Raw genomic sequence first — 22,854 nt, 5'->3', positions numbered from 1 at the left:
TCATGTACTGTAATGTTTTAAATCGATGTTTATCGAAATGTCAACCTCACTCTTTATATATTTTTAATGAAATTTTTGCTTAAAAGAACTAGGAAAGAGAGAAGCTTTTTATTCAATGCATTCTCAATGCCGTTGTGTTGTGTTTAAACCTAAACCTTTGCTGGTGGACCTTTGAAAGGTTGTGGGCCTTAAGGCTACAAAGTGTGAGTTGTGTAGATGATGAGTAGGCCAACGGGCAACTTGTTTAAAGCATCGAACAAATATTTCTGACTGCTCAATCCATAAATTCTCACAGCCCCAAAAACGCAACGAAGGAAAATACGATAAAGGGCAAAAGTGACAGAGCTGCCCTTTTGCAGTGCACATTTCAGACAAGGCGGAGATTTTGTCCTCTCTCTTTTATAAAAACCTCGTGCGCCCACCACATTGTCATCCATCATCATTAAACTCACAACGTTACTATTTTCAAAAACCCGTTGGAGCCAAGTAGAAGCTTAAAATATAAATGTGTCAGTAAACCCTCTCTCTCTCTCTCTCTCTCTCGTCTCTCGCTCTGCCTGCATTGAGGAACTCAAATCATGAACAACATTCCTCGCTCTTTCTGAACCTAGCAGAGAGCAGTCATGGTGTGTTTTCTTGCATGTTTTGGTTTCTCCAACAAACGAAGGCGGCGAAAACCTTCCTTTAATGTTATATCTGGAGACAAGGTAAACTCATGCCTTAAACTTTCAACAAATGGTTCTTTTTCTGAAGTTTCGTTTCATATTGGTTTAGTTCATTGTTGAGCTAGTTTATTGTACTGTGTTGCAGAAGCATGGAAGTTATGAACCTTTGGATTCATCTGTGTCTCTAAATCTTGACATCACAGAAGACCCCATTGGCCCGTGTTCTGAGTTCAGGTCAGACATTGACTCTCTCTCTCTCTCTCTCTCTCTCTCTCTCTCTCTCTCTCTCTCTCTCTCTCTCTCTCTCTCTCTCTCTCTCTCTCGTATATGATAGATGTTAGGTGCTATTGTAATGTCTTTGTTGCTTCTCAGAGTTAGAGACAAACCCAAGGAGCGGCCTAGCCTCAAAGTCAGAAAAAAGGTCAGATTTAATTTGAATGTCCAGACCTATGAGCCGGTTCCGACCGATTACAATCTTTCGGAGAGCGATGAGGAGCAAGAAAAGATAAAGAAATGGGAAGAAACAGAGGAAGGAGGCCTCCTCCCTATGTTTTCAAAGGTGGGTAGGACAGAATGGACAATGGGCTCGTACCCCACAAATTATAGGTACCAAAATTGCAGTGACAGCTACGATGAGGAAAACGACTTTGCTTACGAAGAAATTGATCTGGATGATGATGATGATATCAATGATTACGATGACATTGACGACAACAGTGACGGCGGTGATGAAGAATGTTATGGAGGGAATGAAATTCTCCATGAACGAGGCCAAGAAGAGGTTTCTTGGCAGTTGGAGTCTTCATATATGGAATCACAAAAGTTTGTTTCTTCGGTTCAGTTGACAAAGGATCAAAGCACCAACATAATGCCCACTTGTGCATCAAACGTCAGAGAACTTAAGCCACCTGGGTTGCATCAAAATGCTCGAGATAGAAGCCAGTATGTGCATTCTGTGCTAAACCCAATAGAAAACATCACCCAATGGAAAGCAGTCAAAGCGAGAGCAGCAGCACCTGAGCGCCAGAGGAAGGAGAACATAGAATCAATGAAAAACCCAACTCTACCGTTTACTTTGAAGCCAATCGTAGATCCAAGGTCTTTCTCCCATCCAAGCCAGTCCAATCCTCTAATGCAAGAAATTGCCGTTGATGCCAGCCTTTCAAACTGGTTACCGAAGTCAAATAGATCTGAGATCACAACCCATTGCTCTTGAAGCCATTTGAGTGAACAAACAATTGTCTTGCTGATCCTATCCAAGGAGAAGAAGAGAAGCTAGAAGTTCTAGTCTTCTAGAGATCAGAAGATTAAATTGCCTGCGGGGGGATATTTGGTGTTAATAGCAGCAGACTCGTATATCAAATTCTCAAGGGAGTATCTAGTATGAAATGTGATCATAAAATTCGAACTCAGCCTACTTCTGCACAACCACTAAAAAGTGCAACAGGTAAACATGGCTAATTTGGATACAACGATGAAGATTACAACAGCAGCACAGCCACAGCTAGTTTTTCTCGTATTTCTTGGCTATTTTAGACAGAGTGTGAACAATCTGGCGTGTTGTTTGCGTTTGTGTTTCTAATCTTTGATCCTCTTCCGATTGTTTTGTGAATAATGTCGTTGGGTATTTTTCTATTCCAATTTCCACCGTGTCAGTGGGCTTTGGTTGTCTCTTGTTATGTCTTACTGTTTGTATGAGGGATTGATTACGAATGGAACCATTCAATTTCGCTGATTTTGACATCATTCTCCCCCATCTGAGTTAAGGATATTACAAAGAGGATATTGCTTTTACAAATCAGTAGCGCACAAAAGGGTGTCCAGACGACACCAAAGGCATGAGTCAATCCTTCTACCCTAAATAAAGAAAGAAGACTCATAAAACTTCTCAAACTCATTTTGAATTAACTCAGTCTGAATTCATCTGCAATACTTCTTGAGAGCCACTTTCACCTTCTGAGATCAATGAATGCCCAACCAGCGGTTTTGGCAATTCTGCTCATGAAAAGATATCGATAACCAGGTCCATAAGAATATAAGCACGGGGAATGATAGTGGAAAACATGATTGTTTACGTGAGAAGTCTCACATTTGGAAGCAAGTATTGGTTCCCTACTTATCAAAAAAAAAGTATTGGTTCCCATTAACAAACCATCCTACTGATGATCGATGGGTTAGGGTTCCAATTGACAAAAAATCTATAATTTATGTGCTCGTCATGCCTATTAGCGAATGGACCATGTGGATGCAAATGTCTTTTGACTAAATTAAAGAAATGCATAAATTAGTGGAATATATGGAGGTTTATGTTCCAGACGAAGATAGTACAAACATGGTATATGATAAGAATCAACTCATTAAAAAGAATGAATGTTTCATGATATTCTAAATCAGAATACAACTGATAATACAAGATTCAATAGCCACAATTCAATCTAACCATGAAGTTTCATAGAGGTTTAACACGTTCCAAACTACACTGGCTGAAAGAATGTATGCATTTAGCACGTCCTAAAATATTTGGCACATTATGCTTCTTTCAGGTAAAAATGAATGCCATTTTCAGATTTTTTATTTATCGAGCATATGTCACATTGTAAGTTCATAGGAGACATAATCCTCTGTAAATGCAAAATGGGATGGTTGTAAGAAAGAGTGGGGTGTATCAGCAGATTAATTTTGTTGATTCGATACTGATGAAAAGGAGAGAATTGAGGCGACATATGCATCGTTAAACATGATAATCAATATTCTTTGGGGTGTATATTGTACAATACAAAAGAAATGTGCGTGGCAAAGCATCAAGAAGCTTGATTCTTTGAATACGTATCAAACAATAAGTAAAGCAATATTGGTATCACCCTCATCAGATTTCAACACGATGAGGAGATCCATACAGTTAGCCTATGGTTCCAAGAAAGTCACCAAAATCTCACCTAAGAAATGGCTTTAGACTTCACTTTAATGAATAGCACACATATCATGCTAAACACAAGACTGCAGCTTTGAACCTCTGGCCTATCCTTTCAACTTGAAGATGAGTGGATGTCGGAATTGCACTATAATCATCAAAAGTTGGAGAGAATGCCCCATTAGTTTATCCAAAAGAAATTTTCTGACACTTCGTTCACCGAATGAAATCTACATTACGGTACAGATGCAAGAATCTGAATCCTCATCGTCAGAGTCACTTGCATCACTGCAGGCACAAACAGGGGAGTGGGGATGATACATGATTGTAAACCAACGACATATCTAAAAAACTACTATGCAATACTGAAGCAAACATGTCACAAATTCTATGTTTAATCTCATATTTCATAAAACTGGAGTCCATTAGGCTATACTGCCTAGTATTAATTTATTTCTGAAGGAAATGAATCAGATTGAAAAATCAGAAAGAAAGAAAAAAAAAAATTATTTACTTCTCTTAGAGCAACAGATAAAGTTATGTGCTAAATCAGGATAGTGTTTATTGACTTTCTTTACTGACATCTTCCAGAAACAATCATTGCATGTTAGGATACATGAATGCTCAATTACTTCTGAAGGCAGTGGATCAAACTGAAGAGTTTGAAACAATTATTTGTCTTCTATGCATCAAACCTTCAATTACTATTATTTGGGGAAGAGACTCTTTCTACCTCCCAAGTAATAGTGATTCTCCAATTTGCACCTCCAATTGACACATTGCACCATCCAACCACAAAAATTGACAAATAGCAGTCGTGTCTAATTCTAGCCATTAATGTGAATGAAAATAGCTGATGCTGAACAACTCTTGACTGTCAGATCGTAACAAAGGATACGCATTACAATTTTTTGGTAGCTTGAGGACATATGTGTCACTAATCATGGTTTGGAGTGAAAATGTTAAACGTCTTTTAGTTGAAAGGATGAAAAACTGATCTTCTCCATGTTATTTTAGTGATAAGGTATTGTCATAAGTAGCACCTGGGTTGTGCATAAAATGTGATGAGTCGATGACATTGTTTTCTGGTCCTTCAGAACATAACTCTGCATGCCCTAAAACCTTCTATGTATGTCCCATCCTTTTAAGGTAATACATCGGCCAGTCCAAAATTCAACACGATAGAAAAAGGACAACAATTTTGTCCGTCCAAACATTTGCCACGTGTGCTCCAGCCTTTCTAATATAAAAATTCACCATCTCACACAAAGAGGCAAATGCAATGAAAAATTGGAGTCTGAGAAGAAGAGCCCAACCAAGTAATAAAGAAATTTCAATTGTCTCGACCATGTGTTTCTATTTAGAGAAACTATACTATGGCCATGGTTAGGGTATAAGGAAAACATTGAAGTTCATGTCTTGCAAATGTTCTTAAATATGAAACGCTCTAATCCTAAGATCCTTATAATACCCTTGCAACCTAAGACATGCATATTTAAGTTCTTGCCAAAGTAAATAATGTTAAAGATTAGACATAATTATCTTCCAAGGTTGAATAAGGTAGCAACGGCCTAAGGTTAATACCGTGCTTAAACAGCATTACTTCGGCTTACCAATTCATCATGTGCCAACTTAAACCCTGTCAATTATTCTCTTCAGAAAACACAAATATTTGTGGTGTAAGGCCAAGACCAAAAAATGTGACGAACTTGTTTAAAGCCAAAGTATAAACCATAAATTCCCAAAAAAAAAAATGATGCAACTCTTTTTTGTGCTACGTATCACTCAACTATAGCTTCACCTTTTACGGCACAAACATATTCAGCACGATATACTCAAGTGAGCTCCTATCCTTCTACAAACATGTTATCCAGTTAGACAATTCTGAAATCATGTTGCAAGTCTATATAAATTTTATCATCCGAGACATTCACTTGCAAAGCCCGACTCCACTTTGCATGAGATCCTTCAAAAAGAAAGAAACTGTGGCCCTTTCTTAACAAATTTATCTCCATATATTACGAAATACATTGCCAGATTAGAAGCATGGAAGAAATTTAACAGATAAAAGGTCATACAAAAATGGTGTGTCAGCCAGTAATTTAATATTTAGCCAATATATGGTGTGTCCACCGTTCAACAAACAAGGGCACATAAATGAAACCAATTATATGCAAACCCACCTAACAAAAGAAATCCCCAGCGAACTGACGAAACATGTAGTAACATGGACAAAGTAATCTAAATGAATAAGTCCAGAATATAGAAATTTACTCTCGCACTCTACCCATGATCATTCAAGTCTTCGACCACTAAAAGGATGTGCCCATGGACAGCATAGAAGTGCATGAAAGGAGAAAAATATAAGGCTGAACATGATGGGTGTAGCTTAGCTTACAAAAAATATAAGGCTGAACATAATGGGTGTAGCTTAGCTTACACACACAAATCCTCCAAAATGCCATGCGTCAACTCATCAAACTAAAAAGAGAATGTACTGCCTGGTGTCACTTACAACAATACCATAATGAAACAAACTTCTTCATGGATTTTTAAGTTGTTGAAATAATTGTAATGCATTATGGTCTGAAAGGTTTACATGTTTTTTCAATAATTGGAAAATATAGATGATTATGTACTTTAGTTGAATTCCAAGGGCCCGTATTAATTTTATAGTTGAAAACATATAATCAAACAATGGTGGTCTTAAAACACTATATAGATAGATTAATGACAATAATTTAGCTTCCATGCATTAGCTACCATATAGATAATCAAACAATGGTGGTCTTAAAACACTATATACATAGATTAATGACAATAATTTAGCTTCCATGCACTAGCTACCATAAGTTTCCAAACCAAGAAACTCTCTACTCGGGAAAAGAAAAACAACAACCAAAACACCAGTATTCTTAACCTATCAAAAACCATTCATATTTAAGTACATGACGCCGCGCAAACATTACCTCGGATAGAACTCCAGAACCTCTGCGAGCTTATTCCCGTTCTTGTCGTTCCACTGCACCTTGAGCCGCGTCTTCTCCGACTTTCTCGATATCCCACCTCGCCTAGGCGGCAACAGCGAATTGGACTCACTATCCTCCTCTCCATTAACACGGTGATCCTGAACCTTTGCAGGGTCTGTGGCACCTATAGTGCTACTTTTGTATCCATTAACAAGCTTAGCATCCGTATCCATAAAAAAGAAAAAATCAATAATCCTCAACACCGACACAAATTCTTCGCCAATCAGCTCCGATGAAAACAGAGCAAAGCACAAATCTCTAATCCAAAATTTAGATAATTTCCGGAATTTATCAGAAACCCAATTCACCCAATTGCCTGAAAATTAAGAACTCACAAACCGTACCCCCAAAAATTCGAAAAATTTTAGGTTGGTTCTGGTATAAACTACAGCCTTTCCTAATGCACAGACGGGGTCAACGCTCATTCCCAGCTTTAGTTTGCAATGATAAAAATCATATAATGAATAAATATGATGACAGTCATCATTAGAACTTAAAGAGATAACAATAAAGCCATCACTGGGCAAGCAAGGGTGGGAAGAGATGCCCGAGAAAAAGACGGGAGTTTATTTTTTCATCACGGAATTGGAGAGAAACAACTAATAAATGAGAGAATTTGATTCCAGGAATGAGACAGATCAGACAGCTCCCATAAAGTAACAACTCGATTGGATTAAGAAAATTAATATTCCAGAATTTGAGCTATTAACTACTGCTATTAATACGAATAACGAAAAAGCAGAGAGCTTTCTACTTTTCTGATTGGTCAGGGAGTGAACCAAACAGGAAACAAAGCATTGCAGTCAGACTTGGAATAGTTTATTGTGAGTCGGGGAATTTTTCTGATCGACGGCTAAGATTGGATAAGAAATAGTAGGCCCGGAGAATTTTTAACTTTTATACAAAATATAATAAATAAACTAAAATTTTCAAATTTTAAAATAATAATAATATTAAAAAATAATATTCTAATAATATTTTATTCAACTTTCAATTAAAATCATTTCATCTTATCTCATTATTCAAATAATTTAATTTATTTTTATAGATAATATGAGTTAAAATAAAGATTAAAAATTAAATCAAATATTATTAAAATATATTTTTTAAATTATTTTTATTTTAAAATTTAAAAAAATTAAATTTTTATTTTTATTTTATATAAAAATTTTAAAAAATTATAATATTTAAATATAAGAACCAAAGTTTAATAAAAACAAACCAGTTACCAGACTCTCATTATAACAATTTGCGTTTCACTCTAAAAGAGTAGCGCTAAAAAACACCGGCTCTTAATTAATTTTATTTTTTATTTAATAATTAAGAAAATAATTATTAATAAATTTATATTTTTTTATTTTAAAAAAATATTTAAATGTATATAAAAAATAATTAAAATAAAAGAAAAAAAATTGGATTTGCATTTATCAGTTAGAAACTTAGAATCTTTAGGTTGTTTATCATCCCCACTAGCAGTTCCCATTTATGATTCTTCTTATGCCACATATTTTATTAAGAAAATTAACAATACAAATACAAAAAAAAGATAGAAGAAATCTAGAATTTCAATTCTTATCTACTTTCATTTTTACGCCTTTTCAGTTTGAATATATATTTTTAATAAAAAGAAAATATATTTATAACTGTAAATTATACAACAACCACGTAATCATTTTGAAAAAAATAAATAAAATATGAGACATTTATTAAAAAAATTAATTTTTAATAGTAATCCCTCCTCTTTTTTAAACTAATTACACAGCGTTTATACACTTCACAATTATATGTAAAATTACAATAAATTTTTATATTTAAAGGCATAATTTGGTCTATAATTATAAAAAATAAAAAATAAAATTGATAATCACACAATTTAATATCTGTTAGAACAATGCTACTCACAAGTAGCGGTTAAAGATACACTATTACATTACTTACATGATTTAATTAATAAAAAAATTTAAATTAAATTCTATTATCAATCAAATCATGTTATGTCAATAATATGAAGAGCATGTCTTCTACACATTTTCGTTTTTGTAAAAGGCTTCTGCATCAGTAAATTAGTATCGTGTTGGATGCATCAATAAGAAAGTCTATAAATAGATTTTTTTTTCCAAATCTATAATGTCAATAACTTTTTATTGCAATTTAATTCTCTTGGACATTTGCGGTCCCATGATGTTTACAAATTAATAAGTTAAGGTGTGTTATATATATGGGGTTGTCTCATTCCTTGAAAGTGCTATCAACGTCAACTCCCTCCTACAAGGATGGCAGACCTACTCTTACGTCGTGTTTGGCTATTCCATTTTTTTTATTATCTTTTTAGTTTTTTATAAAAAAAAAATTATGAGAATATCGCACTTAAGAAATGGTCCATTCTTTGCATCAAACTAGTAACAGAGGTAATGTCATGTTGAAGATTGATATAACAAAGGCATACGATCAAGTTAATTGGTCTTTTCTATGTTTAGTCTTGAAGGAATTTGGTTTTTTTTATTGCTTTTATAATTTGGTGGAGGAATGTGTGAAGTTCCCTTGGTTCTCGATTATAATGAATGGAACATAAAAAAGCTTTTTCAAACATTTCCATGATTTGCATCAAGGGGATCCTCTTCTACTTTATTTGTTTATAATCATGCAGGAGGTTCTCTCATCTTTTGCAGAAGAATTTTGAAGAGGGAAAAATTGGCAGGTTTTATCATCCTAGAGGAGCCCCTTTGGTGTCTCATCTCCCTTATGCCAATGATATTCTTATTTTTACTAGTGGGGAGAAGAAATCCATTAAAATGCTCTTACAAACGTCGGCAACATATGAACTTTGGCCTGGTCAGTTAATTAATAGAGACAAATCGGTTTTATTTTTGTCTAACAAGATTAATTTTTCAAGAAAGTGTGGTCTTCTTCGAATGACAGGTTTTGTTGAGGGGTCTTTTCCAACTACATATTTGGGAATTCCATTGGTGATAAGGCGTCTTACGACAAGAGCACTAGAGCCTTTGGTTACCAAAATTCGTAATAAGGTTGCAGGGTGGAAAATTAAACTTCTTTCTCAAGGTGGTGGTCTTACTTTACTCAGACATGTTTTGTCTTGTATGGCCACCCATTTATTGGTAGTGCTAAACGTCCCTAAGGTTGTTTTGTCCAAACTTAACTCCATCCTTTCAACTTTCTTTTGGGGTGAATATAATGGAAAATCTAAGAAAAAGTGGGTGGCTTGGTATGCTATTTGTAAGCCGCTCAAGGAGGGCAGTTTGGGTCTCCGAGATTTTAATGAAGTGCAACATTCTATGCATATGAATTTTTCGTGGTGTCTTATATCCTTGGATAACCTATGGACTAGATTTTTTCAAGCTAAGTACGTGAAGAAGGGCAATTTAAATTTGGCTGCTTCCCATTCAGGCGGTTCCCAATTTTGGAAGTCCATCATGCAAGTCTTTCCAGAAGTTTATGAACATGCAAAGGTGCAAGTCAAGAAAGGAAAATTTTCCCTTTTGGCATGACCGTTGGCTTTCGTGTGGGCCACTGAGTGTCCATGTTCAGCATATTGTAAATCCAAGTCTACAGGTCAAGGATTTTTGGGTTGGAAATAAATGGAATGGGAGTACTCTCGTGAATTTACTTGGGGAGTCTAGAGCTTAGGAGGTGATGAGTTTGGTAGTGACAGGGAAGGAGGGGTCTAATGTTTATGTATGGGAGCCCACTTGAGATGGTAAGTTCACCATTGCAACTACCTGGGACATAATCAGAGTTTGCGGTGAGCATCTTCCATGGAAGGAGTGATTCTGGCATAATCTTCTCCCTAAGAGATTGTCTGTTTGTGTATGGAAGGCATGGTCCAGGTGCCTCCCTATGGATGCTCGTATCATTTCAATGGGTATTTCTCTGGCGTTGCACTGTAATTGTTGTGGGACTGGCTGTACTAAAACTTTGGACCATGTTTTATGTTCTGGTAACATTGCTAAGGATGTTTGGAGAAGGGCATCTGTAGCCTTGGGTGTTCGGTGCATGGAGTCTTCAACATGGTGTGCACTAATCTCTTCTTGGTTTAGATGTGCTAAACACTCCTCCCAGCGTGGCATCCTCCCATGTCTAATCAGTTGGAGGCTGCGGATTTGACGATGTAAGGCCCGAATGGAGTCGGTTCTTGAAACATTAGAAACAATTTGGCTTGCGGTGAAATTTCGACTCATGCAAATTTCGGAAAACATTATTAAGTCCATAAGGATGTCTCCTATTGACAGGGAACTTGTGACGCCCCCAAATTCTGTTTGGGATCGGACGGACATTTGAAGCGTCGAGACATGCAACATAAGGTTACCTGCCCCCGTTCATGACATATAAGATGCAATAATCCTAACATGCATCTAACATTATGCAATATTCGCAGCAAATAATTTTTTTCTTTAGCAATACTATGCACCAAACTGAAAATATCCCAATACTTAAAACATACTTCATACATAAAGATCCATTGAATAACTAAGATCATAGCACTATTCCAAAATAGTTATGATCCAAAAGTACTGGAGATGCAACTCCATCGTACAAGTAGTACTTTAACTACTATATTAACATTAACGACGCACCGTCGTTCAGTCGACTGTGTCCAGTTGGTCAGCTCCTGGTCCTCCTTCAGGTCCTGTAACAAGATCTACCATTCGGGAGGAATGGTAGTTGGGACTACCACAGTGAGATTTGATTACAAATCTCAGCAAGTTAACAAAAAACTTCCACACAGACTAATGATGCATGGATGACAGTAAAAGCATAAATGCATAATCAAATTCATAAGTAATTAAAGAATAACTTAGCGTACAACATAGCATAATTGACATAACTTAAATTGAAACATGAACTGAACTTGACTTAGCATGAACTTGCTCTGAAACTTGAATTAACATGAAAAATACATACTCCACAATTGTTGTGGCCCCATGTATTCTACTTGTAAATACATACTCCACAGTTGTTGTGGCCCCATGTATTCTACACAAACTTGACTTAACATTAAAAATACATACTCCACAGTTGTTGTGGCCCCATGTATTCTACACAAACTTGACTTAACATGAAAAATACATACTCCACAGTTGTTGTGGCCCCATGTATTTTACGCATCACAATTGTAGTTAAATACATACTCCACAGTTGTTGTGGCCTCATGTATTCTACACAAACTTGACTTAACATTAAAAATACATACTCCACAGTTGTTGTGGCCCCATGTATTCTACACAAACTTGACTTAACATGAAAAATACATACTCCACAGTTGTTGTGGCCCCATGTATTTTACGCATCACAATTGTAGTTAAATACATACTCCACAGTTGTTGTGGCCCCATGTATTCTACACAAACTTGACTTAACATGAAAAATACATGCTCCACAGTTGTTGTGGCCCCATGTATTTTACGCATCACAATTGTAGTTAAATACATACTCCACAGTTGTTGTGGCCCCATGTATTCTACACAAACTTGACTTAACATTAAAAATACATACTCCACAGTTGTTGTGGCCCCATGTATTCTACACATCATAATGTACTCAAGATGAAATGTGACTGGAATACGAAAGGATTGAAGTCCTGACATAACATAACGTGACTTGAACATAACTTAGAATACATGACCAACTTGAGATAGAAACATTTCGTAACATGGCATAACATATAATAGACAACATATTTAACATGACATACTTGCAACAGTGAATATTACATGACTTGACTTACATGTAATGGATGACATACTTAGCATGACGTACTTGTAATGTACAGTAATATATAACAGAATATATTATGTAACAGATAAAAATTGATGACAGAATAAATTCTGTATAATAGACAATTACATGATAACTTGACATGGCATGACACATATGATAACATACATACATACACTGTAGTTCTTTTACTTAGCACACATACACAGTAGACTGCTAGTAAGTTAAAAGCTAACTTACCTCAATCTCCGCGTTTCTTATAAAACTTCAAGTGCGATCACGAGGAACTGTAATTAGTAATTCTAAAAGTTAGAACTAAATCACTAATAATTTGAAATATGGAAAATACTAACTTAAAGAGTAAAATTTTCATTTTACTCTCTACATGTTGGAAAATGACCGTTTTACCCATAACTTAAGGATTTTGTATACTAATTCCAAAAGTTTCCAAAATTTACATTCCTCATGTAAATTTTGTTCTAAACTTAAATATCAACTCAGAAAAATTTAAAACAAAACACAACTATGGAAAACACACTATGGCCGAAACATCCATAGGCCATTTCCCTTGATTTTTGTTGCAATTCCTTCCAACTTCAAAACTCATGCTTAAACCAAAATTTTGCAACAAACATCTTCCAATCCTAAGTTCAAAACCATACTTAAAACATCCATTTAGAAAAAGCTAATAATCAACACCAAACTTTTTTGTAAAAAGATCCAAGCACTTGAATCACAAGTTTTGACCTTAAATCAAAACATCTCCAAGAATTTCAAAAATCAAATCTTACTTCTAACATATTCATAATATCATCCTAACATCAATCATGCTTTAAATCATCAAACTAAAGTCACCAAAATCACAAAATAAAATTTGGAGTTTTTGGTTTTACACTTAGTCCAAAAACAGAAACTTTTTCCTCAACTAGTTTTGATAAATCTCTTGATCTATGACTTATAAATATATGATCTTCAAACCAAACCATTACATGGTTTAAAAAGATGTCCTAAAACATATACAAGCTTCTAATTCAAGATCACATGGTTAAAAATTAATCAAAACATAAATTTAGCCAAGAATATCCACACTTTGGCTTATCTGAATATCTCTTTGCATAAAATTTCATATCTTTGAAACTAACATCAAATATTTTCAAAATAATAATATAACATGTATATAAGACGTTTAGGATCCTCCAATAAAATTATCAAAGTCATTAGAATAGGTTTAGACCACCAAAGAGTTAAACTTTCTCAAAACAGAAACTGTTTTTCCTCTTCCAGTTTCTAAGTTTCTAAATCTAAGAAAATCTTTCATCAAAACCTTTAATCATGAAAAAATCCTCAACCAATACTCATATATACATGTTAACAATACTCCATAAAAATTTCGGACCAATATCTATCCATTAGCTTGGTCAAAAACTCCAAACTATAACATACTCTCCAGATTCACGCCCAGAATGACCTTTCTATGGTTAAAAATACTTTTGACCGACTAAATGACCATGGAATGATACGAAAAATACATCTACGGAAACTAGACTCAAAGAGGAACAACTTATATGAAGGAGACTTTATGATAAAATACTTACAAAAGCTTCGAAATGGGTGTGCAAAAGAACTCCTAAAAGCTGTCCGAGAGAGAGTGTTTGGTATTCTTTCAATGGAAAGCATAAATGAAGATAATTTCGTGGGGAGGGGTGGCTGGAGATACTTGTGGATAAGATATGGAAGAGATGAGGCTGGAGTGAGAGTTAAGTGTAGGACTCTCTTACCCGAAGTGAGAGTTAAGTGTAGGACTCTCTTACCGGAGTGAGAGTGGAATGTAGGACTCTCTTACCTAATAATATCTACAAAAATCAACTCAAGATATTTTTACCCAATAATATCCACGAAATTAGTTCAAAATATTTTCTAAATGTGGAGTAGACTTGGAAGAGTAAGGTGGTTAAAATCTTTCCATGTGTATTTTAAATCTATGTTCTTAAGATATTTTCCAAATGTGTATTTTGCTTAGGTGTCATGATCTCACATCTTGATTTCCTTCACAATTCCATCTAATGGTTTCTCTTTGTGCTAAGTATCTAATACTATTCATTATGTGTGGTTAAGATCTTGCCAAGTATCCAAATAAAATTTCGCTAACCTAATTTGGACATTTCACACTGTGATTTTGAAAACACTGCATTTAGTACGTTTACCGAGATTACTATTTACTCCAAAAATAAACGTAATAAACTTAGTACTGAAAAATCCTAAATATTCAATTAAGCCTAGTGGTGTAGACTATAATATATTCTGACACTTCTAACTATCTCAAATAATTAAAATCGCATTTCTGGCACCATAGTGAGTAATAACACTAACTATGTTGACAGGCTAAAACCTATGCGATTAGTCGATTCGTGTAAACTTACGGAATTTTCACGAGGTTCTTAAGGTCAAAAGAAATTCCACAATTGAATTTCTAGCGGGCTGTTACAGAACTTCTCTAATTTCTAAACTTGCCTATAAATCAGAGGTCTTCTAGCCATCCTCTTTCGATGGTTTAGTGTAAGCCAGTAACAAGATGTGTGAAATTAAACGTGAATGGAAGTTGTAGGGAAACCCAGGCCCTTGTGGGGGTGGTGATGTGATTAGGAATCATTTTGGGAATGTTAAGGCAACCTTCTCAAAGAACTTAGGTTATGGAACGAATAGGGCAACCGAATTGAGGGCTCTCATCAAAGGAGTGGTTGTTTATAAAGAGTTTGGGTTTCCTCAGATGGAGATAGGGTGTGACTCTTCTTTAATTGTTTAGTGCATGTCCTCGCGTGCATGCAATGTATGGTATATTTGGGATTACTGGAAAGAGTTGCCTGAGGTATTTTGAAGGCATGACTTTCTCTGTTTCACACATCTTCCATGAGGACAATTAAGTTGTGGATTTCTTTGCTCGATAAGGAGAATCTAGGGTCACTAGGATGGCAATTATGAGTTATTATCTCATGGCACGAGGGGCATGATTCGACTTGACAAGATTGGCTTCCAACTTTGAGATTTTGATTTCTTTATTTTCTTTAGTTGATTTTTTATTTTGAGTTTGGTAATATTCTGTTTACAGTATTTTTTTTATCATAAATGAGCCTTCTTAATAAAGTGGAGATATTCTACTTTAAAAAAATAAAAAAATTAAAGTAATTTTAATCTATTTCATAAATTTAAATTTTAAATTTTAAATTTATCTCAATTTAAAAAAATAAATTTATAAAATTTATAAAATATTATTATTTTTAATTAAACTCATTTTAACATCTAAATAAAAATTATTTTTATCATTCAATTAGCTCCACGAATTCCTCTCTCTTTATGTATATATAAATATATATATTTCAACATTTATCTTAGATTTTTCTTAGGCAGATGGGTTCTGTCAGAACTCGTTGGGGCCCAACACTCTGTAAAGTACAAAAATGGATAAGGATTCATTGGTCGGCTGGAATTTTATTTGAATTTAATTTATCAGTTAAAGGTATTTTTTAATTGATATCATGTAATATTTTACTTGTTAGTGAATAAAGAATCTGACGTGAGCCATAAGCTCACTGCATTGTCCGGAGAGTGTCGGGAAAAAGTGTTGCAAAATGGGATGAGACTCCATTACCTGAAAAATGCATTTTCAAAAGCATGTAAATAGTTAAGAACTGTTTACAGATAAGATCAGTTGAAAGAAGTGTCAATGTCAAACCTTGAAATTTTAACGTCAAATCAGAACCCAGAAACTATACCCCTGCCACCACGACTTCCATGAAAATCTGACAAATTGCCTTAATTAATTACATACTGCATCTTTTATTCAGATAATAAAATTAGAATTCTTCATTTTATATTCAGAGGGAAGCCTTTTATTAATAAGCAAGTGCTGGAATTGATCTTCTGCTTGGCGCAGTCCCTTTCAATGTTAGGAGTAGGAGACGTATTGTCACTTGAAGACCCTTTGCACCAGCTGGCTTTACTTCAAGTCTACTTCAATAATCCAAAATATTCAGCAAAGGAGTGAGAAAAAAAAAAAAAAACGTTGTAAAACAAGACCAGCAAACAAAGATTATTCCATACTCCGGTTTCTCTTTTATACAGATCTTGACATCTTGTGCCAAAACAAACATATGCATACAACATTACATAAGTGAATATTGCCAGATGATTGTTGGGATATCACCTCCTCTGTTGTGTCTCTCTTATTTTAAGATTTCATATTATTTTACCTAGAAAATGAAGTGCTTTCTGGGATGTGTTTGGAGATCATGATGAGAAAAGAAACAAAAAACGAAAACGACAAAGGAAGTGTCACATTAATTGAGCTAATCAACTTGGATTGAATGCAAAGCTCAAGCAAAGATCGGTCTTTACAATGGGAATGAAAAACAAAAACGTGTCAAGAAGGGGATATAACATATGTGCAGGCTATCTGCCTGGCGGCTGGCGTGCTTTTTACCCAAGTGAATGATAAAAAGTAAGCTGAGAGAAAGATGGTGGGAAAACTACTACTTGCTTCAAATGTTGCTAAACATGATTGCAACATTGAACTTATATTCTACTCAAAGTTCAACAACCTCCAAAAATAGCTACAGCTTCTCAGTTCACTTCCACTTACACCCATTTGTGTGGAGAGAGTTAGAGAGTTGGGCATTTCGGAGGATGGCATGTTTTGAAAGAGCGTCTCCGGCACTGAAGGATATCCTGCTCAAACTCTACCGGTAAGAAATTTATCTATTGATAAGTCACTAATAACCATTTGCCATATTGCTTTTGTGGTCCTATTTCCAGTCAAAAAATCTGGGAAAAAATAGAGTTGGTATTTAGTGTAGCTCTTAGTTAGTGCCTTATTATACATATGGTCCTCAGTGAGTATACTTATTGTGTCATCAGTCGTTGTGCTGAGAAAATTATTCCTTGATCACTACTGGGTACTGAGAATACAGAGTTTGAAAAGGAAAAAAAAAAAAGGCTCGTAATTCCAAATTTGTGCCCATTTTGATGCCAAGTTATAGAAAGCTCTGCACGCATGATCGTGACAATAACTAGCGAAAATGAGGAAGCATGCGTCGGCCAATTTGCTGTCCATTGTCATGATGCGCACGCATGCAACATGTAAAGTCCATCCTGCTTAATGCCTTAGATAAACAAGCAATTCAACTTTCTAACATGTCAAGGCATTGGAATAAAAGCTGATATTCATACCTTTAACCTTGAATATTCAACTTTCTTGCCTTATTTTATTAGGAATCGGTGGCATAAAGTCCAGTAATATTGGACATGACATTCGTGCTGTTTTCTTCATTTGGTTGCTAACCACAAAAATGGCATTCATGGCATTCGGCTTTAAATCATCAGCAAGTTTAGAAAGCATAATCTACATTCAGATCTCCTGTAGGAAAAGATGCAGCAAATGAACTATTTTCACGAAAATGTTATTTTATACAATAGATCATTGCCCCTCATTGTGCGGGGGCCTGAGGTAATTATACTGTTCAGACGAACTTTGGCAGACAAAAATATGTGGTTTCCAGGTGGACAAGCAACGGAATATCCTCCCATCTGAATCAGTGGGTGGGAAGAAGCAGTATAGTTCCATTATCATAATAGTTGTCAGTTGATAGCTACATCTTCCACCAAGCAGGCATGAACCTGTCGCTTGTCTTCAACATTTCTTGTTTTCAAACTCAAAATGGCAAGGAAAAGGAAAACATGCCTACATGTCCTTAGGAGGACCAGTGATCTCTGGGTTCAGTTGATCATCGAAGCTCTGAGCAACATGACAGTACAGAAAATATTTCTTGGCCTACTGGCAAACAACAAAATTCCATCCCATGAAGGGAGTGACGCATCACTGAAACAGGCTGAAGAATCACCCATTATAGCTCTGAAATGCTACGTTGGGGTTATAACATCAAATCAAACCTTGAAATCGTATAGCTAAACTTCGTAATGGATTGGTAAGATTGATGTTATTGTAAATGCAAGTGCGCAGTTTAGTTGGAGAAAACGGGACGATAAAACTCCGAAGTCTGAGAAACAAGGAATGTAGTTGTCTCGGAAGTTTTAGACTTTAAGCTTTTCTTTGGTATTCTCAGGACATAAATGGAGCAAACATAAGTTATATAAATATTTACTACAAAATTATAAACACTGTACTTTTCAAAAAAATAGAAGAAAAGAAAGCATGACCACTCTGATGATCAACGTTTTTCCTTTCATGACAGAGCTGAAAAGCCCATGGAGATTGATCATCATTTGTATGAATTTGGATCCGTCCAATATCACATCCAGGTAAAACCCTCGGCACTCTTCATCATACAAAAGCCTTAATATCTTTTAGTCACTGTCTATCCAACATCCATTTTTATGTTTCTTTCACCTAATTCAGTAAAATGCATTCTCATGAATTGCATCGAAAAAGCATTTCATCACGAATTGTATTTCAGAACCCGGGACTGTTCTATTCTGCATTATACATTTATGCAGACTGCATATTATTCTGATATTGAGGTGTATATGATCATATCATGATCGTGAAGCAAGCACTACAAATTACAGATCTGAGAAAGAGTTGGGATTTAATTTTTGCGTATTCGCGTTTTTGTTCTCAGCTTGCAATTATGTGTCTGGTTTTCACTAATCATTCAAGAATTATGCTGAATTGATGATGATACCACTCCAATGTCTAACAGTCTTCAGCATCAGACCCACATCACACTTACTTGTCAATATCCACCCCACTACTGTCCCAAGGTGCCCTGCTATCAGATAGGCTCTCGCATGCCACTATAGAGATGATAAAGGGAGTTGGTTCTAATGCTGTTGATATTGTTGAACCAGCAAAAGAAGGATACCATCTTACTCTAAGACTCAACTTCAGTAAAATTCCACGTGACAAAGGTTTGGCAATCCTTCACATCATTTCAGAGATGGATATATAAATAATTACTTGAACTGAGATCTTATGGTAGGATTTACATCTTAAAGCTGCTCTTCTCTTGAAACAGCAACAACTTCTATGGCACCATAAATGGAGGTTAATATGCATTTGCAGAGTCTTGGTTGCCAAGAATGGAAATAAATGATATCTTATACTCTCTTCACCCAAAATGGTTGGGACTTTGTAAAATAGAAGTTTGTATTCATTTAGTTTCCCTTACTTGACTTAACCCCAATACGGTAGCATTTGACTAGATTACAGAAAAGATACAATGGAGTGGGTTATTAGGTATTCAGATGAACTTAAAATTGAAGATTAAAAACTGGCTAGTCAATCTGAGTTGAGGGAGTAAACATCTTGAAACATCTAAGACACATAGGAAAGAAAGAATATTCCTCCCTGTGCATGAGTAGACAAATTAAAGCTCGAATACAAACATCATTGATTAGTATGCTTGCTATCTTGCCATCCTAGCTATTTCAGGATTGGGTAGACAAATCCAAGTATCCAGAAATATGAAGCTAGTTGAAGGAAACTGACATAATCTCCTGCTAATCGTGCCAAAAAAAAAAAAAAAAGTAAAAGAATCTAGGTAAAGCATCATTTATGGAAGAAAAAGTTAATACTTGGATCATAAATAACGTTCAAATGTATTATAACATGATTTCCTTCTGGGGAAGAAAAACACAAGAATTTTTTTTTTTTTAAATCACAAGAACATAGGCACGAATCAGCAAAATCATTTCCCTTACACAAGTCATTGGTTATTCAAAAGTAAATTAATAATGGATGAATCAGCAAAACATGAATTATGGGTTTTATTGTTCCAGACTCTGTACAGGTAATAACGCAGATCTCTGCAGTGCAAGCAGTAATAATAAGTTCTCAGCTGAAAGAAATGTTGCAGAATGTCAATTCCCAGGTTACACTTCATGGGATGCACAAACCTATCAAACTAGTCTATCACCCAAGAGAGCCGTTCTTTGTCATCAGACAGGTAATTCCCACATACATTCAAAGCAAGTGGATTCTAGATATAGCTTTAAAAAATTTTCTACTCTGCCACATGCTACATATGTACCAATTTTATGTACCCTTGCCTACATGCCCATAAGAACATTGGCTGCCACTTGCCAGAGACCTGCGAGGTAGCTGCAGAAACAATCATCTAGTAATTTGGCATATAAAAAGCTCGTCCAAAACCAACATTTCAAATTCAAGCCCAAATTGAAAAGTTCGAACAATTTCAAATCTTACTCTACTTGCTCCTGCTATTCTGGATTTTCTAAGTGGAAGGGAATTCATATGTTTTACAGCCACAAAAAATCATAGCAGTATTTCCAATGCGTTTCAAAGAAAATTCGGATGTCATTATTGCGACAGCCTTCTTTCAGGTTTGTGGCTGAATATATTCTCAATATTTGAATCACCTAACCATTCTTGAGCTATTTCTCAAAATGGCGGATTTCTTCTTACTTCTTGGTTTTTCTTCTATTCGTTTTCTCTAGGAACTTATGGATGTGGGAAGCTCTCAAGAATGGGCTAAAGCACCTCCTTGCATCTGGTCACCCATTCCTCCTCCAGAACTGAGAGGAGAAACTTTTGAAGATTTGAGCACCAATGGAGGATTTGTTTCTTTTGGTATCCTATTATTCTTTATCTTTAATCACATTGCAATGGAAAGATTGATAATCAACCACATTTTGACCATCAACCACAACATCAAATCCTTGATCTAAATCTTTCATTGCCAACCAATAAAGAGAATGTCATATCAGACTTCTTCGTTGTTTTGGATACACCATCTAATTTCATCTATTTAATTTTCCATATACCAGATAAAGCTCGAGTAAGCTCAATCTAAGACATTTATGCATATTTTTTTTCAGATATTTATTCACGCCATGTTGAGGGCGAAAGACTAGATAAGACTGTATGGAGTCTATTGAACTTCTATGCCTACGTTAAATCCCACGTAAAAGTAAGATTTTTTCCCTATTGGGAAAGATTCTTTCCCCATTGGGCCCTTTTTCTTTTTCTTTTTTTTTTTCCTCTCTCTTCTGATTGTTCTTATTTTTTTTAAGCATTCTCTTACATCTTTGGCTGACAAGGTTCTTAAAATAGTGCACCAGAGGTTTTGTTCAACGCAGGATGAGAAAGCGTTTGGAAAGTTTGGTTAAGGTAACCCAAGTTGCATCAAATAAATTACACTCCACAGTAGCAATAACTATTAAAAAAATTGGGAAAAAAACTATTTTTTTTCATCTGATTCCCTTTCATGAAGGTAATTTGCGACTCAAATCAATCGCTCAATGTTGCAAAAATAAAGCATTCCAATCAAAACACTGTCAGACTTCACAAAAGATAAACTAGAACCATGAAGAAAGTGATAATGGTTCTCTCCATCTGACTCGCAGGTCCTGCAGAAGGTAAGCTCAGAAGAAGAATTAGAAGAAGAAGAAGAAGAAGAAAAATTTGGAAAAGATAAAGGTATGCTTTCAACAGACATATTATAATTAAGAAAGACTCGGGAAGAAGCAACAGCACCACCCTTAATTATCTTTTCCTCAGACAGTGGATTTGTCTTAAGTTCTGTGTGATGTAGAAGTTGAGACACGAACTTAACTCAATCCACCAATTCATCCAATGCCATTCAGGAACAAAAATAATGATATGTTCTAATAATTTTTTACATATTTGTTTATGCTTGTTTCGATGCAGAGAGATGGTGGAACTAAACAAATTATATTTTTTCAATGTTGGCATATCTGTTGATGTTGGATTTGATGCAGATGTAGGGTGTAATTATATGAGAAAACTGGTCAGCTTATCGAATTCTAAAATCCTCAAACGAAGACATGGCGTCTTAAGCAGGAAGATCAAGAGAATCCGTTTCAGAATCAAAATCCATGGATTCGGGCGTTTTCGTCGACGATGGTTGAGATTCCCAAAGTTTTCTTCTTCAATGGGATATACCAAATTAGATTAAAGTTTTCCAAAAGTTTGTATGTCCCAGTGTATGATTGCATGCAGTTGGGACATTGAATCAGAGCCATATATGGACTTCTACAACTCCATTGAGTCCCACAATTTAAATGCTTCACATCATCAATACAAAGCAACCTGCGTTCCTAAAACTTTTTATGTTCTTCGCTTCTTCTGCACTGCAATGCTTACTTTGTCTTTGAAGCATCCATTCTCCTGCAAATCTATAAATATTAGAGTTCGACAAGCAGACTTCAAAAAATAACAAATAATATCAATGTAGAGCAACATCGATCATCCTTTTTTTATTTTTTTCATTTTTAGGTAAATGATATATGAATAAGACCAAGTTTACAAATGAAGTGGTGGGGTTTACAACAAGAGAAATTATATATTTGTCACCTGTGGAGTTCAGAAAGAGGAAATAAACCCTTCGAAAAAAATAAAAAATGCTTTTAATTACAAGTGGCAGGCCAAGTAATTAAAACAAAATGGGAAGGAAAAAGCCTATTAGACCAACATTTTTGTTCTGCATCGACACATCTTACTAGCAGCAAACACCGTCCATAA

The 22,854-nt window shown here is 35.2% G+C and overlaps 3 protein-coding genes across 5 annotated transcripts; 2 read left to right on the top strand and 1 right to left on the bottom strand.

The window, feature by feature from the left end:
- The first annotated feature begins 467 nt into the window (after window positions 1-467).
- On the top strand, window positions 468-2,411 carry LOC122276525. The gene is made up of 3 exons (XM_043086328.1): window positions 468-707; window positions 811-899; window positions 1,038-2,411. Exons 1-3 carry the CDS (start codon window positions 624-626, stop codon window positions 1,879-1,881), a joined length of 1,017 nt encoding a protein of 338 aa, XP_042942262.1. The 5' UTR covers window positions 468-623; the 3' UTR covers window positions 1,882-2,411.
- Window positions 2,412-3,389: 978 nt separating this feature from the next.
- On the bottom strand, window positions 3,390-7,394 carry LOC122276533. 2 transcript variants are annotated; one of them, XM_043086341.1, is made up of 2 exons: window positions 6,546-7,394; window positions 3,390-3,724 (listed from the first exon to the last, which is right to left on the bottom strand). In XM_043086341.1, the coding sequence occupies exons 1-2, from the start codon at window positions 6,776-6,778 to the stop codon at window positions 3,646-3,648; spliced, it is 312 nt and encodes a 103-aa protein (XP_042942275.1). In that variant the 5' UTR covers window positions 6,779-7,394; the 3' UTR covers window positions 3,390-3,645. The 2 variants fall into 2 exon arrangements, with proteins under 2 accessions (XP_042942275.1, XP_042942284.1); XM_043086350.1 differs by having other exon boundaries at window positions 3,390-3,864; window positions 6,546-7,384.
- Window positions 7,395-16,919: 9,525 nt separating this feature from the next.
- On the top strand, window positions 16,920-22,436 carry LOC122276501 (actin-related protein 2/3 complex subunit 2B). 2 transcript variants are annotated; one of them, XM_043086280.1, is made up of 10 exons: window positions 16,920-17,077; window positions 18,584-18,650; window positions 19,052-19,259; window positions 20,130-20,296; window positions 20,616-20,693; window positions 20,808-20,940; window positions 21,189-21,280; window positions 21,424-21,480; window positions 21,717-21,789; window positions 22,092-22,436. In XM_043086280.1, the coding sequence occupies exons 1-10, from the start codon at window positions 17,019-17,021 to the stop codon at window positions 22,286-22,288; spliced, it is 1,131 nt and encodes a 376-aa protein (XP_042942214.1). In that variant the 5' UTR covers window positions 16,920-17,018; the 3' UTR covers window positions 22,289-22,436. The 2 variants fall into 2 exon arrangements, with proteins under 2 accessions (XP_042942214.1, XP_042942223.1); XM_043086289.1 differs by lacking the exon at window positions 16,920-17,077 and adding an exon at window positions 17,138-18,316.
- The last annotated feature ends 418 nt before the right edge of the window (window positions 22,437-22,854 follow it).

The sequence above is a fragment of the Carya illinoinensis genome, chromosome 1 (assembly GCF_018687715.1).
Source record: "Carya illinoinensis cultivar Pawnee chromosome 1, C.illinoinensisPawnee_v1, whole genome shotgun sequence".
Classification (NCBI taxonomy): Eukaryota; Viridiplantae; Streptophyta; class Magnoliopsida; order Fagales; family Juglandaceae; genus Carya; species Carya illinoinensis.
Note: the sequence above shows the minus strand (reverse complement) of the source record. Positions and strands in the feature narration are given on the sequence as shown.

Excerpts from the sequence above, each read along its gene's own strand:
- LOC122276525 (XM_043086328.1), top strand. The coding sequence starts at position 624 with ATGGTGTGTTTTCTTGCATGTTTTGGTTTCTCCAACAAACGAAGGCGG. Across the intron at positions 708-810 it reads ATGTTATATCTGGAGACAAG|AAGCATGGAAGTTATGAACC; the intron begins GTAAACTCATGC and ends ACTGTGTTGCAG. Across the intron at positions 900-1,037 it reads GGCCCGTGTTCTGAGTTCAG|AGTTAGAGACAAACCCAAGG; the intron begins GTCAGACATTGA and ends GTTGCTTCTCAG.
- LOC122276501 (XM_043086280.1), top strand. The coding sequence starts at position 17,019 with ATGGCATGTTTTGAAAGAGCGTCTCCGGCACTGAAGGATATCCTGCTC. Across the intron at positions 19,260-20,129 it reads TAAAATTCCACGTGACAAAG|ACTCTGTACAGGTAATAACG; the intron begins GTTTGGCAATCC and ends TTATTGTTCCAG. Across the intron at positions 20,297-20,615 it reads CGTTCTTTGTCATCAGACAG|CCACAAAAAATCATAGCAGT; the intron begins GTAATTCCCACA and ends TATGTTTTACAG.
- LOC122276533 (XM_043086341.1), bottom strand. The coding sequence starts at position 6,778 with ATGGATACGGATGCTAAGCTTGTTAATGGATACAAAAGTAGCACTATA. Across the intron at positions 3,725-6,545 it reads GTTCTGGAGTTCTATCCGAG|TGCAATTCCGACATCCACTC; the intron begins GTAATGTTTGCG and ends TGATGATTATAG.